Source organism: Falco biarmicus, chromosome 4 (assembly GCF_023638135.1).
Source record: "Falco biarmicus isolate bFalBia1 chromosome 4, bFalBia1.pri, whole genome shotgun sequence".
In the NCBI taxonomy this organism is placed as follows: domain Eukaryota; kingdom Metazoa; phylum Chordata; class Aves; order Falconiformes; family Falconidae; genus Falco; species Falco biarmicus.
Genome location: NC_079291.1, coordinates 36844610 through 36861948, shown reverse-complemented (window position 1 = coordinate 36861948; position 17339 = coordinate 36844610). Strand labels below are relative to the sequence as shown.

The following is a 17339-nucleotide window of genomic DNA, read 5'->3' as shown; positions in this document are numbered from 1 at the left end:
GAGCACGGGAACAGGTGGCCTGGAGAGGCCGTGGAGTCTCCTCTGGAGACATCTGAAACCCACCTGGACATGATCCTGTGCAACCTGCTGTAGGCGAACCTGCTTTAGCAGGAGGTGGAACTAGATGATATCCAGAGGTCCCTTCCAACCCCAACCATTCTGTGGTTCTGTGATTCTGTGAAAGTGGAGGAGCTTTAATGCAGGGCATCGGTTGGGGTGGTGGCAATGGTGGGGAGCTGGCGGTGGCCCTGGCAGGATGAGTGTTGTTATGATGGTGGCAGTGAAGGGCCAGTGGCACAGCGGGCAGGCTCCCATCAGTGGCCATGCCCTGGCCTGCCAGCAGGAAGGTAACGCTGGGCTGGCCTTGGCGAGGGGGAGCTGGGGGATTGGAGTGTAACTGAGGGGAGAAATAAAACATATGTGTACACCTGTATCCTGGGGTGCAGGGCCTGGGGCACCCACCAGGACAGGACAAAATTCCACTATGAGGGTTTTTTGTTCTCTTGATCTGTCTAGTGGTCAGCTACAGGTGGAACTGCAGTGTTTCCTTTTCCTTTTTCCTTCAGTAGATGCATAGACCAAGGTATTATGAAATAGCAGCCTGTCCTGGCATAGAATTCAATGAAATGGGGCTGTATTTGATAAAAAAAAAAAAGGGGAAACAAAAGTGCTTGTTAGCTCTCTGCACTGCAAAATAAAGAAGATTGTAATATTGACAAGGTTAATGAAAATGCTAGGAGAAGCCTGGGAGTTACCAGGATCTACTAACTCCAAATTTCAAATGTCCTTTCCTTAAAGTGTTACCATTAAAAGTTACTGCATATTAGTCACAGCTTTGTAAAAATGAAGAAAAATAATCGCATGTCAATACATTTATCATACAAAGTAAAAACGAGTTTTGCTTCTGAAGTAGCATTGCTGTGTTTATTGTATTTGGGAATAGCTGGAAAATTGGTGAACCTGTGGGAATTTGCGATACCAAATTACTCAGTAAAACCAAGAGCAGTCTGTGAGGAACTACAAGAAAACTAAGAAGGTGACTACACCAGAACTGCAAGTAACATTTGCTCAATTGCAAATAAAATTTACTGTTGGAAATTGCAAGATAGTGCATAAGGGAAGGGAAAAATTTAATCCCTCAGAAAATAGTTGGTGTATACTAAAATGAGGATGGCTACTTTGGAAGCACCTCAGGCGGAAGTTCTCGTTGGGCTGCCTGTGATGCTGGAGAAGTACATTGAAGACAGAAGAAACAAACTGCATTAAAATATACACAAAATAAGATTAGGAGTATTACTAATATGTAACGATACTCCTTCTGTGAAGTGTGGTGATGTCCTCACCCTGAACAGATTTGGGCCCTTTTGGCACACAGCCACACAATCCAGTTCTAGGTGACCAGTGCCATCACGCTGCACCCGTGTAAACCGTGCCCAGCACTGCTGCAGCCCTTGGGGTGGGAGCATGGCTGTCTGTCTGTCTGTCTGTGACACGGTGGTAGAGCTGCCGTTGTCCGGGGGCTTCAGCTCAGCTGCAGAAGTCTAGGCAACACCTAAGCCGCGGCAAGTCTGCCAGGACAGAAGTACTCTTCAGAAATGTTTTGACCAAATCTGAACCAGGATTATTCACCCAATGCTTTGTGCTGCGAGGCTTGGAGCTGGTGCCTGGTGCCTGGAAATATGAAGACTTGCTGTTGCGGGAAGGCAGGGGTGTGGGGTCCCTCCCTCCCTCTGCAGGCAGTGGCAAGGGAGTCTCTGCTAGGCACTTGAGTATTTTAATTAGACTCCCATTAGCTTTTTTTTCCTGGCTGCGAAGGAGGCTTGGGAGTCCAGCCAGGCAATTCAGCCAGCTAAATCAGATTTCTAAAAATGGATGAAAATACTTAGAGAAAGGACTTCTGTGTGACAGGAGACTGAAAGATGACCTTGTTTATCAAAGGGGGCAAAAAAAAAATAATAAAAGCAATACAACTGATGGGTGTAAAATGAGGAATGATATATACTGTAATCTTGCTTTCCGTGTATCAGTAAGTGGCAGGCAAATGACAGACAAAGACAATGCATTTAAATCTTTTAAAATTAACACTTGTTTCTATGGTGCTAATAAGCATGTGACATCTAGTGTCAGATAATTTTGAAGCAAAGAGAATGAGAACATTTAAGTGAATAATAAGAAGAATAGCATTTGTGCTTATTTCTACAACGTCCTTAGTATTTTGCTTAATGGATTTTTTTTTTTCATGTATTTTTTTCTTCCATAATTGGGTTTTATGAACTTCATGCAGGGGGTAAGACACCTTCTCAAGCTGAGGACTAGGAAGAAAATTCCCAAATTTGTTCCATAGTTGTCCACAGACTGTTGGATTTTATTCTGTGGTATCTTGCCCTGAGCACTGTCAGAGAGAAAACACTGGATAGTGTCCAGAACTGTATGGCAGCTCTTATATAATCTGTTAAATAAATATCGCCATGATTTTATTCCTTTTTTGCAACAGATTAGCTACGGCTAACATGGGTATTTATGATGGTGACTCTTCTGCTCAGCTACAGGCCTCACTGCGGCTGATTTTGTGTCTGTCCCTGGCTGGACTGCTGCTCGTAATCTTATAATGCGCTTAAAGACTAATCTGGGATGTCACATAATGTAAAGGTAGCTGCTGTTTTTATTTAATGCTGTCACACCTGCAGTGTATGTAACTATGTTTTGTAAAGGACTTTCACGGTTCCTTATAGTTTCTAGGGGCAGCACAAAGTTTTGGTTCTGTTGTAAAAACCTTTGTGGCTTTGGAGTCTGGTTAGCTTTGCAGTCATTTCTCTCTAGAGTTTTCATCCAGAAACTGAAATCTGTTTGGAAGCTTGAGCTAACTAACAGTTTTTAAGATTCCTGTGTCTGGTGGCTCATTGGAGGCCTCATTAGTAGGAATGACTTGTATTCTGCTCTAAAGAGCACTTAATGATTTTTACAGTAAGCTGAAGCTTTATTTGTGTGGTTTTGATGAGGATGTTTTTGTTGGTTAGGAGTAAAGACAGAAAATATGCATCTGGTTTTAGAGTCTGATGCTGTGTTGTTTTGTGTGACTTGGAACACACACTTTTACCATTTCTGTATACGCAGAAATGTCACTAGTCACAGCCAACCAAGAACGGTCCATCAATAAAGTGTGCTCAGCTTCTCCAAAGATGGAAGATGAAAGGAGCAGAATCTTTAGGAATACACAAATACTAGGCATACTCGCACAAAAATTGGGTCAAGGAACATTTGGAGGAAATACTGTGTTTCATGAAGGACTGAGAGCCATTACAGCAGAATGAAAGCACAACTTGCCTAAACCAAAACAAAGAAGATTTCAGCAAGGACAAACTAGTGCTGAACCACATAGCATTCATAGCAATTGCAACAATGTCATGCCTTTGAAAGAAAAAGTAATCACTCAAATTTATTTTTTTTTACATGCAATTCATCCATGGTAAGCAATAAAGTAGTCCAGAAATGAGAAATCAGGACAAATGAGGTTAGATTTTTATAGAAATAAAGGTATATGGTAAGGTGCTGGGAAGGGTGTGCATGTGCTTACGTTTCTGTGTCTGGTTATGCATATGTTCACTGATTTTCTAGAATACCCAGGGTGTTGAAAAAAAAAAATTGCCAACAGAAAAACCAGAAAACAATGTTGCTAATTTTCTGTCTTTAATATACAATACTTACTGCATTTGTATTTATTTTACATTTTTAGATAAAAGAAAAAATATAGCTAGAAAGGTGAAGTAAACCTCAGGAAAGCAGTTTTAAATACAAAAGTAATATTTTGCCTTTTCACTTTCCAATAATTTGGGAATGACTAAAAAGAACTTGAGACCGTGAAAATTTTTATTATATTGATTTTCATACTGAACCATCAGCACCCAACAATAAATACACATCTTTGCTTTTCTTGCACTGCCAGCAGCAAAACGTTCAGTTCCAAAGGACTGTAATTCTGATATAATACAATATTGATAACCTTCTGTGTGCCTTAATTTAATTTCTCTGTATTGACACATGATTATTTTTTGCAGTCAACCATCTTTACAAACTTGTAAAAGCTAAAGAATATGTTATATGGTAAGGTGCATGCTCCGGTGAACTTCAATGCAGTCAACGTAAAGTAGCCCCAGCTGAGGGTGTTCTTAAAGCAGAAAGCCCTGTAGAGTGAAATTTGGGACACAGAGCAGGCATGCAGTTAGATCAAAGGGCTTTGAAAGCTTGCAAAGGGAGCTCTAGAGTTTCCAAATTGTTTGCATTACTTCCCAGCCTTTCTGTACAGCAGAAACATACTTTTTTCCAATGCATATATGGTAATCGGCAGCTGTGCAAGAAGGGGAGAGAGGCTGCAAGATTTCATGTACAGTGATGGTGCAATGCTTTTATATACCACAGTTTGCATGTTGTAGCCCCTTTATGTCACATTGATGACTAAAAGGTAAATCATTATATGTGAGTAACAATTCAAGAAATCACTATTACATCTTTCTGTACCCCTGTAGGTGATAGTGCATTTCACACATAGGTGATTTTAATGCTGAATGCGAAGAATGTGAAGAACACTGAATAGTTAACTATTAAGCACACAGAATAAACAAAATGATGCACCTTTAAAAGAAACAGTAACACATGCACCTTTTCATGTTTGTACCCTGATTAAAAGAACATCATGACTTTCAAGTATGAAGTGATACAGTGAAATCATGTCCTGTGAATAGGATTCAATGGTATCTAGGTAGTACAGTCTGCACCGTAGGTAACTTTCCATCTTGCAAAATAAAATCCCACTGCGTAAGTAGGTAAAGTGACTTGAAATGATAAAACTTGACATGCCAGCTGTTTTGCTGGTATAAGCTGATACAATGCTGTAGAAGTCAACAGGACTATGCTGATTTTCATCAGCTTTCATGCCCTAAGGTGAATGCAAAAAAAATATTTGACACTGCTTTGCATGTTTTCCTTGAATTATCAAATCCTAGACACCTCCAGAGCACATGATATTTTATGACAAAAAGGGGGGAAAAAGAGAAAAAGTAACCCAAACAGCATTACAGGCTGTTTTAACCTTCTGAAATTTTTTTGTGTGTTATATTTTGCAAAACCATACTGAGAAATAAAGGTACCAGACGGATTTTGATTTGCCAATGGATATTGGTCTGATGTAGTATCAATTAACAAAGCTACTCTGGATGTGTCTTAGAAGCTGTCCTTGCTGTTCATAGTATTCTGTAAACCTGAAAACACAAGTTTTAATAATGCCTTTTGAGAACATATCTCATCTTGCAGATTCTGAAACCAGTATGCTGTGAGAGTTACAAACAGGCTTAACTTCGTATGTCTTCTGTTAACTGCAGTGGGATTTGTGACGTGTAAGATAGGCACACATGGAGTGTCTGGAGCAGTAAGAACTGAATCTTATTTCTGATACATTACTATACCTGCATCATGCTTTTCTCCACATATCCCAATGCCCCTAAGAAGTGCACTTCTGAACTTTTGTATAACAAAGTAACGAATAGAAATTTTGAGAGAAATAATGTAACTAGAGTTAAGATTTTTATCACACATTACCATTTATATAGTATTCTTGCTGATTTACTAAGCTTAACTACCTTTATATAGACCTGAGCTGCCTGACACTGAAATTTGTAGACTTACAAGGTCAAATTCTTGGTTTAATTTAACTGTAGTCGGTGGAATTACAACAAGAGTAAATTATGCTAAATGATTTAAAATACTTTGAAACCCCAATCCTATTTTATGCAATTTTCCATGCACACACAAAAAAAATACTGAATTTCGCTGCCTCTATGCTTTTCTTTAGCCAACAATCTTACTTAAAGCCCAGATGGGCAACTTTATCATTGAAAAAAACTTTCTTCAGTTACAAGATGCCACACAAACTTGGCCCCTGGCTTCAGCAACTGGAATCGACACATACCTGCTGGACTGCTATGAACAATATCAAGCCAATGGCAGCCTATGTAATGTTTTCTATTTTTAATTTTTCAGACAACATTCCCCCAGTATGTGTAAAATTAGCTCTACAATAGCATTTCAAAGTAATCTGCTTATTCCTTTACATATTAAAACAAACAAAAATACCCTAAAGCATAAAAAATACTATATCTGAACACACATACTACTCTAGTTGCAAAACTCAATGTACAGTATGAAGCTTACTTATAATTTTTTTTGACTGATCTAGCTTTCTGCCTCTCTATGAAACTAGCTTCACTTCAACAACCAAAATGTATACTAAATGCAAATAAACAATAAAGCAGCAAGACTCGACACGTTTTTTGGCAACTACCCTCTCACAGGACTAGTGTGTTTTCGTAAGAAATAATATACTGAATTATAATAGCAATAATTTAGGTTAATGTCAAATAACTTGCAGATAAATGTGCCCACATCTTCAATAAACACTGACACCATTTACTGGTGTCCTGGTGCTGTTATTAACCATGTGTCCTCACAACTACAGTCAATTACTAAAGGAAAGCCTTTTTCTGCAAATACCTTTGTGAGCAACTATAGTCACATGAGTAACCCCTCTCAGCTCTGTGGGACTGCTCAGGTGAGGTACGGTATTCATGTGCTTGCATACTGAGGCCTTCAGACTGAAGAGTATCAAGCTAGTGAGGAAATACAAATACACACTGTTACACAGAAAGTAGAAGACATACAGATGAAAGCACCCTGTGATGCTTCCAAGAGTTATAATATAAACACCATTTCCAAAGTATAGTTCAACTTCTAAGACATCATTTTGAGGGTGCAATTTTTCTTTAACTAGAGCATTCAAAGACATTATACTTTTAAAGCTGTTCAAAGCAATGCAGCTAAATAATACATTAAAAATAAAACCCATATGAGATTCAATGGCAGATATAGACCACGTAAATGAACTGGAATGAAACGGACCATAAATACATTAATATGAATGCCGAAAAGAATTTACAAAGAAATTAAAGACTGAAAGGAAAGAATAAACAGGTGCCTGTGGGCTTGGTTTCAGTGCCAAAATCATACAGCTTTATGTAGAAAATAGATTCTAGCAGAAAAATAAATGGCATCTTTATATTTTCTCTATCTTAAGTATCTTAAAATGTATTTCTCACTTTAACAGAAGTGACTGCCTCGCCTGTGAAAGATGCCTGGCTAAGAATCCCCGAGACTCTTTCAGGCACTGTTTCAATTGGAACCAGCTCTCATTTCTTACTGAAAAGCACCGCCATAATGTAGACTTTTGCCTACATTGTTGTGACTCTAAGTGGGTTGTAGGAGGGGAGTTCAGTCTCTAGGAAAAGAGGTTTTGGACACTGTGGAGAATGTTATTTAACAGTGCTGAATGCAAGGAAGGTGTCATGGGTATCGAATTCTATTTGTTGGAATCTAAACAGAGACAACTGGTTCACTTAATATTGACCACCAGAGAGCCATCAGAAATTTTAGACAGTGCTGGCCTGCTCTGGTTTTGAGCTGCTAAACTAATTCTTTTCTATTCAACTTATGCACAATAGGAAGGTGAACAGTGGTGGTGGAGATGAAATCAAACAAATCAAAACAAAATGAAGCTGGAAAACCACTGGTTGCTAGACACCTAAGGAGAAAAAGGAAAGGATGGATCCATCTTTGCAATCCCTTCAGCCTTTTAATTTCATGACACTGCAGTCCTTCTATCATGTTATGATAGGTAACTTCAGTTCAAAATGTTCATGGCAAAAACTTTCAGATGAGCGCATCCCTGCTGAGCTTATGTAAGTCACCTTGCACAGCCTTATATCCACAAACTTCTTGCCAGCATCCAGTTTTTGATGTACTTTTTGTTGTAGTTGCACCACAGTTACAGCCACCTTTGTTGCAAAGGACTCCAAGATAAAGTCCCTGCAAGAAATCACGATGGATTTTGGGTTTTGCTGGGAAAAAGATTGAGAAGCACTTCTTATTTACTTAGCACTCTGCAGACCCAGGCTATATTTTGAACTGTGTGGGATTTTTTTCTATCACCAATGAAGAATGATTGAGATACATCATCATCCACCTGGAATAAAACATCTTGTCTTTTCCCACAGCATGTCCAGAATTCAGTCATCAGAGAGCTTTCTTAGGGCACTTCTGACAACGCTGCTGTTTAAAATGCAAAACAGTCAACTGTCATAGAAACAGTAAGCATACTGTCCCCTCTAGATTCTAGAAAGACTTTTCCTTGGGAGAATATATTGGGGATTAAGGTCCTTGTGGCAGGGCTCTGTACTCAAAACTGCCATAGCAAAAAGCAAAGGAATGAGCTTGATTGCCTACATGTGCCCAAGTTGTCTTGAGAAATGGGGACTTTCATATAAGGAAGAATTGTTATATGGTTGCTCTGCCTCATGCTGGGAGGAAATCTCTCCCTGGGAATAGTGGTCTTGGGGAAGGGGAATAGAAGGGGGTAAGCAGTAGGAGGCTGGCATTGCTAGTCGTGTTTGCCTTCATAACAGAAACGTCACTGGCTGCTCTTGTAAACATGTACATCGCAGACAGTTGTCCAGGGATCTTTGATCCTTAGTAAATAATCTTCTGAATCAAAAATTGTTTTGGCTGATCAAACACATTATGTTCAATGTAATTTATTCTAGCTCATCTCTTCACTTGAACCAAAAAATGTCAAAGTAGCACACACCTTGCCATACTCTACAGTTCCTAATGAGAAGCAAGGAAAAACTATAGTATAAATCACTGGCTGCCTGCAGACTTGGGGGGCTGCAGAATCACAAGGTAGCAATTTTGCTCACAGCTTCTTAAGTCTCTGTGGAAGTATCAGCAGGGTCAGATACAAGTGACAGGTAATTAAGTGTCACTGCAGTGGGAGGAAGCGGGCTGCTGAAGGACTGTTGAGGAGGGGACTCCCCAGGGCTTCTTTCACAGTGTCACAGTAGGATGATCTGGGATAAGGAAAGGACAGCTTGAGTGGCTGGGTGATCTGTCACTGTATGTATTTAACAAATGCCAGAGAACTACTGTGTAGAATTAGAGGCTTCCAATCCCTGGAACTGTGAAATTTGCCTCTGTGCCAAGCCTAGCTGCTCACGCCTAATGGAAGGACCAAAATTAGCCGCTCTGTGCCAACACTTACCCAGCCACCCACACACGTGGACTAAACACAACAAAATGGCAAACAGGCCATATATTCTGTAATTTTGGAATATGCGTGTATTGTGGCATCACAATAATTAATGGTAGCTCTCAGATTGGCACTGCAGCTCAGAAAGCTCCATTCCTGCTGTACAACCTACAAACAGACTTTTTTTTTTCCATGGCAGATGGTTTCTGCAGTATTTCTTATACTGGGTGTCAGGCAGATTTGCTAGGGTCTCAGACTTGCTCCTGTAAGATGGTGAACCACCTGGACAAATCCAGCAAAACTTGCACGCGGATAATCTTATCAAAATCCAGGTGCTCAAAAACATGCTGTTTTGGATTGCCATAGGATTTTCCATTTGTGGCAGGAGTCAGCTCCCAATGCATGATGATACGGCACACTAATGGACGCTGTTAGTGACTCTCCTATGTCTGCAGATGAACTAAAGGCAGTGGCTGTGTGGCCAGCTTAATTGCTCTCAAGCTGTCTTGTAAGACTTTTTTAAAGTATCTACACAGAAAAACTTCTAGCTTCTGCAAAATCTGATTTAAAAAATAGAGCTGTTGCTATGTTGAAAAACTGCACTGGAACTCATGACTTGAGTTGGCATAATAAGTATCTGGAACTAAAATCCTATGCAAGAGTCTTGCTTTATCATCTTATGCTTATGAAACTGACAAGAGAAAACAAAACACGTGGAAAAAAAGTCTTCCCCCTACACTTATACGTAACTTTTCCACATACTCAAATTCACTTGCCAAAGTTGTCCTGCACTCTCCAAATCTCTGCCCATTTTCCCTGTCTTTTCAGCACTTCACAACTTTCCCCCCTCACCTAGCTCCTCAAAATTGATCCTAACATTCAAGAAAAGGCTGAGGATTTGCACAACATGACATACATATGAAACATAAAGGCTGCATATTGTAGAAAGTTGATTACAAACTCTGCAGAAGTAATGGCATGAAGGAACCTGACAGTATGAAAATTCATTTTCCATTCAGTGGCAGAGACAGTGCTCTTTGGCTGGGTTTAAAGTGAGCATGTCAATGGGAGCAAGTATCCATTTAAATATTAGAAAATGTGTTTTTTTCTGGCATGTGGATGGGTTTAAGGTGCAAATACGGAAAGCTAAATAATGCAGATGCAAATTTAGCTTGCTCAAAAATGGACAGCTAGCTTGACAGCTTTCCAGCATATCCATGTAGACATCACTAAAGTAAATCACAAGTTAAACATCACCTGTTTTCCCTCCTCTTTTTAGCCAAACAGTATAGGTTGCTTTAGTGCAAATGAACATTAAAATGGCAGTTAGAGTAAGTTCATACTTGGGTGCTTTTCTTCCATAAAACCCTGTGAACTTTGCAAGGTCAGTGAAAAAGTATCTGTTTCAATGCACTTTTAACACACATTGTTTGTATTTACATTTTTTCATGTTATAAATACCCTCCTTTTCACTTATCCCAACAGTATTTTCCCAATAGTTCCTTAGAGTTTGTTGTTTTAAAAAGAAGGCAATAGCGTTTGTCTGATCTTTTTTGAAAAAAAAAAAAACAAAACCCTACTCTACCACAATCACCCAGTATCAAAATATCCATAGCAGAATCTCTCACTGATGTTGGGCTGGAAGAAGCCCACTAATATATTCTAACACAGATAAAACATTTAATCTGAAGGAAAATATGCCATATGGTTAGGGAGTTTTGGTTTATCTTAGCTGTTTTGCACAGTCTTTCAATGAAGGCTGGAAATTAGAATATTGCAGAGGCTCTCAAAGGACTTTATCTAAGTCAAAGCAAAATTTCCACTAACTTTACTCACAGCAGCCTTGGGCTTTTCTGCTTTTAAAAGCATTTAAGCATGGTGCTGGGTAATTTCAGCTTCCACTGAACACATAGAGAACTGATGGTATCTACTTGGCCTTGCAGAATCATTTTTGAGAAGTGTCTATTTGATTCAGTTCTGTTTGGGTGCCTATCACTGTATGAATTAAAAAAGTATACAAAAATTTTCACAAACATTTTAAAATGGAAAAATATATCAGTTTCAAAATTCTGAGTGTTACAGCTAAAGAATGGTTTTTAGCTGGGTTCTACAAGAACCTAATGAGCCATTTCTATTATCTGTGCACACTATGCCGAAGTGTTTTCTATGGTTCTAATATACCACAATAGTGTATATAGTGCATATCAGTATGCAATACTTGCTAAGCATCAAACTAAAGGGAAGAAATAACCCTTGGTAAAAGTATATTTGTCAGTTCACATGTCCATATCTTCCTTCTTTTAATGGCCTAGTTTATTTAAAATGATAAGAAAGCTTCTTATTGCTTTACCTAAATTATTGGCATTTGATGCTCTAGCCTGGTCCAGAAACCAGAATTATGTTACAGCCACTACCTAACAATTTCCAAAACAAAGGGATGTAATAAAATAAACAGCTCAAAAATAAAGCTCCTGTTTGAATTGTACAGATGGTTAGACTGTTAATTCTGTAATTGTGTTTTTGCACACCTGAACTGTACTTGGACCATCCACCACCCCCACCCCCAGATATGAAAATGAAACCTGGAAGATTAAACACATAAAATCCCATTTAGTTTTCTAGACACTGTTTCTGAACCTTTAAGCAATCTGTATACTGCAATACTTGGTAATGAAAAAGAAGCAAAAGTGATAGCTTATTGACAGTCAGTTACTGAAGATTTCAGTATACATGTTATTGTTCTCTGTGAAAGTAAAAATACATTTCTTGAATTTTCCTACATTGCTGCAGTCTGGAGAAATGTTTTTTTCTAATATACTAATTTCAAGAAAATAATTTACACATTAAGAGAGTGTGAAATCCTATTAACATAAAAAAAGATCTTGATATTTAGAAGCAGTTTTGTAGCAATAAAATAAATACGTTAGGTTCCTAAGTGTGTGAGCAATTCAAGCTTCAAGCATAACACAATAAAATCACTCTAATAGCCTAGTATCTTCTAATTCACATTGTAGATAAAAATCAATCTATTCCTGAAACTATTGCATATGAAAAATACTAGAGAAGTGGTTCTGTAAAACAGAGTTCTTAGAATAAACTTCCTCATTATTCAACTGCATCTTATACATTAACATAGTTAATTTACGTGGTCTTTAAACTAAACTATGTGGTTTATGATTCATATACATATTTGACAACTGATGTGTTTTCAGTTGTGAGTCAGAGAAGTGCTCCAAGTTTGTTGGCTAAAAGACCAAACCAGCATGTTTTCTCTTTATTTTCCACATTAAAGTTAGCTTAATACCTAACAGCAGAGAGAATCACATGTATAATAAAACATGCTCCTCAAAGTCAGTGAGTGAACCTGTAAAAAGTAGTATGGCATGGTATTTTCTTCTTATGAGTGTAAAAACCACATAAGAGTTACGATGCTGGATACCATCTCCCATGCAGAACATGCTCAAATGCTACAGCCTACTGCTTCCTTTGATGTGAAAGGCTCTATACACATAGCACCAAATTTCAATATTTTGCAAACATGCAATCCTCATTTTTTTGGTGTGTTTTAGGACAGGAACAACAGTGAAAGGTACTCTAACATTTGCCATTGTGGAGTAATAGGCTGAAAAAAAACCCTGGAGGCTATTTTTAGAATTTTACTTGGCACACAGAAGGCAACATAGGTGTATGCAAAACTAAGGCTAAGGAATGAGGTGCACAAAGAAATTATTTTTTAATCATTGGTTCTGGGCTGCCAGACTACAAGAAGCAACACTCGGTAATAGGGATGTAGGGGGCACCTACACTGTGTAGCTATTGAAAATCTGGAAGAATCTTGTTTGAAATAGCACCTGTGAGCATCACTGAAACCTGTTTCCATGAGGGAGCTTAAGGAGAAGAACTGGAGAGCTAGAGTGAGTGTGGAGACAGGATGAAGAGAAAAAAGGACTGCTCCAAATGGATTGCTATGATTCAGCAATTAGCACTTCACTAGCTGGCTTGGCTGATTTTTCTCCTTGGCTATTGGGTCTGTTTTTCCTGCAGAATTACGTAGTGGTGATAAAAAAAAGGTTGGTGGGAGACAGAATTTGCTCCTTCCATTACTTAGAACACCGTGTTCTCTGCTGAGAAGAGCACAGTGCCTGGTTGTGGGTGCTCTAGGAGCTGAATAGCTACATTTATTTTTAATATATTTTTTGTTATTCAGAGGTTTTCAGCTGCTGTTGAACTGCTCCTGTAGAACACATACATGCATAGTTATTGCTAAGAAGAATTGCGCTCTGGAGTCTTATTTAAAGGGTCTGTGAAGAGTTTTCATTACAGTCTGGAACATGCGTGTGAAGGAGCACTTTCTTTTTCACATATACAATTCCTACATCCTACGCATACGGCAGTAATGAGTAAAGGCACTGAAATACTCGCGCTAGACCAGTGAAATAAAAAGAGCAAGGGCATGGGCTCGAGCACAGTCCCACAGTTGTCTGTACTGTCTAATTATCTGCATGATTCCTGGCACGATTTTAGCCAGCGCCAGCACTTTGCCCAGCCAGAAAACAGGCTTTCTCAGTTTAGTAGTGTAAGTGAAGCCCCACGGTTTGGCAGAGAAGACTGGAGTAAGAGAAAGCCTATAGCGTGTCAAATGGAATTTCTTCCTAAAGAGATTTTGAAAAGGAGGTAATTTGAAAAGTCATTGGTCCTTTGAATCTAGGCCCTTGTCACCACAAGGATCCCATTAGATAAATAATTTCCCTAACCCTGTTAAGACAGAACTTAGATTTCTTTTTTTGTTCCTGCCATTCCCACTGGAAGGATGTTTCAGAATGTGACGACTAAACAGTCCTCCTCAAGCTGTTCTTCTGAATACCCCCATTTATAACTTGATCCTGTATTAGACAACATACAGCACCACGCTGCAGAAGCTCTGCTTCTGATTCTGTAAGCCAGCCCCTTCTTTTCTCTGTCGCTTTCTGAGCTCTTCCTTTGATACTGTTGATTGGGAAACACTGCTCCAGTAGTTAATACGTGATTTGTATATTCTCATTAGATTTTGGGCCAACACTAGCCTTTAGCTGAAAGTGTTCCCTTGACTCCCTTTTTCTTCTACCCTAATAATGTCCTACATTCAGCAATCATATTACCTTCTAGCCTTTCCTTCACTAAGCTTAATACAACGAGCTCTTCTAACATGACGCATATTTCTAGCTGAGAGTTTTCAGTCTAATTTGAAAATACCTTCTCCTCCCCTACATTTTCACCCTATCTTAATTGTTGGAGAGCTCTGGGAGAGTTCCCTGACAGCTACTGGAAAGCCACACCAGCCGAATGCCCTGGTGAAGTATGTATGATAGCTCATCACTAGGTAAAATGTGAAATTTTTAAAAAGTGCTGACCTGCATAGAAATTTTTTTTCATTGTTACTGTTAACAAGATCCTCCTGAATTTTGGCGCTGTTTATTGTTCTAATTAGTGTTTAAAAAAGGTTAGCAAAAAACCCTTCATTCTGGCCCATCCTCTTCTATGAATGTTAAAGCCTACTCACACTCGGGTCCACTGACCCATGGAGGAATAGGGCTGGGGCAACACCGGTGCAATGGGTTCACAGTTCCCTTTGGATGTAGGAACACAGGCAAGGCCAAGATTGGAGGCTTAGCTGCCGTGACTTCTCCCTGGCCTTCAGCTTGCCGCCCATAGAGCTTTCAAAATTCTTGTGTTATGCATCTGTAGTATCTCTGTATCTGCAGATGCCTCGTGCATGCTCTTGCCAGGTCTAATTTGCAGCTTGCCTGTTCATGCTGGTTGGTTTTGCATAGGCATCACTCTGGGCATGAAGAAAAGCGCAGGCCACTGCATGCATGCATGCAAGTGGTCCTTTGAAAATCTGGCTTATTTGAAACAGACCTAATTTAACCATACGTTGCATACTTATGTGTCTAACAGTAACAAAAAGCTTTATCCAAGAGACAGATAAGATCCACTCGCTATCCTAGCAATGGACCATGTCCCAGACAGTGCAGATACCTGAAACAGAGTTAACAGTGAAGTTTGCAACAACAGCCAGTCTATCACAGGACTGAGAAGCCTGCCAGGGAGACGGCTACAAGTTCCCATGCCACAGCTGGAAAAATTACATTGCTCAACTCATTGCTAAGGCCCTGCTTCTGCCAAGCATGCTGGGAATGAGCATATACTGCTGGCTCACAAGCTAGACAACATGAAATAGAGACGAGGAAGAGAGAAGCCTAAGGGACTATCACAGGAGCAAACAAAGCTAGCTGCCTCACTTATCATCAGCTATACTGCAATAGTGTATATTTATGGTTTTATGGTAAGGCCTAACTCGTTGGACCAATACTTTCCCCCAAGTCATATCCAGGTAAATGCACTAAAGTCATGCTAGGGAACAGCTTTTATGGATTAAAAATATTTCTTTTTTTTCCAAGTACAGTATTAAAAAAATAAAAGCTTCTTTTAAAAATACTGAAAATATATTTTAGTTAAGGTAAAAATACTAAATATAAAATTTTAATCTAATATTTAAAATAACTGTGCTATAAAGGTGTGTGAATTGGTTAATTATTTTGACATTCAATAACGGCACATTAACCCTAGTGAAGAAGCATGTGCCCGTATACCCACATGGTGGTTTAGGAGAGAAGCTCATGCATTTCTGCATAGAAAACAAATCTGCTTAATAAATGACGTCTGAGGGATTTTGAGACAGTAATGTTCATGCATTTGTGATGCATGGAGGGGCAGGGGGTGTTTCAGGTAAGGCAGCGCAGTATACAGCATACAATTCAGCACAAATATGTATCTGTGCTTATTACAGGTATAGGATTCTCTGCTTCTGAACTGGAAGTATTTTTTCTATTTTCCTTTTTGGTTGATAATAAAACAGGATGAAGGTGAAAATCTGTATTGATTTGCATTGGCTCTGCTCATGTCTTTCAAGCTGCATATCAGAAAAATTGGAATGAGATAAAGAAAATATGCTTGCAGCTGTTTCCAGTGGGGAAATGATGGGTTAGATGATGGGCTAAAATGTGTCTGGATTTCAGCACAAACTGAAAGAGTCTTTAAGAAAAGGACTCTAGAAGTTTTTTAAAACACTTGTTTGTTGCAACATGCATATAAACGTAGCTAGATAATAACTCGTTTGTGTATGAAAAAACCTAAATTTTGAGACATTTATTATGATCACCATCATCATTGTTATTTTTATAGAGCAATGAAATGATAAAATAATCCATCCAAGTTTACAAGTGGGGAAGCACCTGCATATATGCTATAAAAGAACAGTAGCTGGATGTATTAATGCGTGTATCAGCTAACTGCAGGTTGCAGAGATCTGATATTTCAATGCCATTCTTTAAGTATCACTGTAAAAGATCACATCATCATCATCACAATAATAATCATAATAATAATAATAATAATAATTAAAAAAAGTACCAAATCATGCTTCAGCAGCTAGAGAGAGAGAGATTGCATCATGTTTTGGCAGTGACTTGATCATCCTACTCCACACTGGCAGCATTCAATATTAAAAGGATAAAATGGCAGCAAAACCGGTCAGCAGCTTCTCTTTGTCTGGAGTTCTCCCAGGTAGATAAACAAAACAAGAACAAAACAAACATAAAGCTGCAATGGGAGCAGGTCAAAGCCCTGGCCTTTGTGTTGCTCTGATGAAAGTAAACTAGATTGAATTCCTTGGATAAGCACATCACAATCCCAAAATAAAAGATAAGTGCATAAAACCTCCGAATAAGGATCTTCGCTAGAACAGCTATGTGGTTTGTATGGGACAGTGGCCTTGTCAGCTACACGTCTTGTTCATTTACGGTTCATCTTCAGTCAGCATTAAGATGCATTCACCTCACTGGAGTTTTGGCTGGATGACATGTGAGAGTCCAGATTCTCCTTGCATTTCTCCAGATCATGGAAATACGGGTGAGAGAGGGCAACGTAAGCAGACATTCTCTTGGCTGGATTGAACGCTAAGCATTTCTGTAAGTATGAAAAGAAGTTGGTTTTAACTAAAACATACAGTTAACAGTGCTAACTGCATATGTACACTAATGCCTGCCCCTTTAATTTATGATCAGTATGAGACACAGCAGGGTCTCAGTAGGTGCTGCATGATAGGATGACCATTCATATTAAAACAAGCAGTGGGGTCATAGTATATGAATATGGCATCCTCAAAGCT

The 17339-nt window shown here is 39.0% G+C and overlaps 1 protein-coding gene across 5 annotated transcripts in view; it reads right to left on the bottom strand.

Moving 5' to 3' along the window:
* Positions 1-3668: 3668 nt before the first annotated feature.
* CDK6 (cyclin dependent kinase 6) overlaps positions 3669-17339 on the bottom strand; it is a 147399-nt gene continuing 133728 nt past the window's right edge. For all 5 annotated transcript variants that reach the window (XM_056333962.1, XM_056333958.1, XM_056333959.1 and 2 more), the window contains exon 8: positions 3669-17137. In XM_056333962.1, coding sequence (XP_056189937.1) covers positions 16991-17137 — 147 coding nt within the window. In that variant the 3' untranslated portion in view covers positions 3669-16990. The remainder of the gene's footprint in view (positions 17138-17339) is intronic.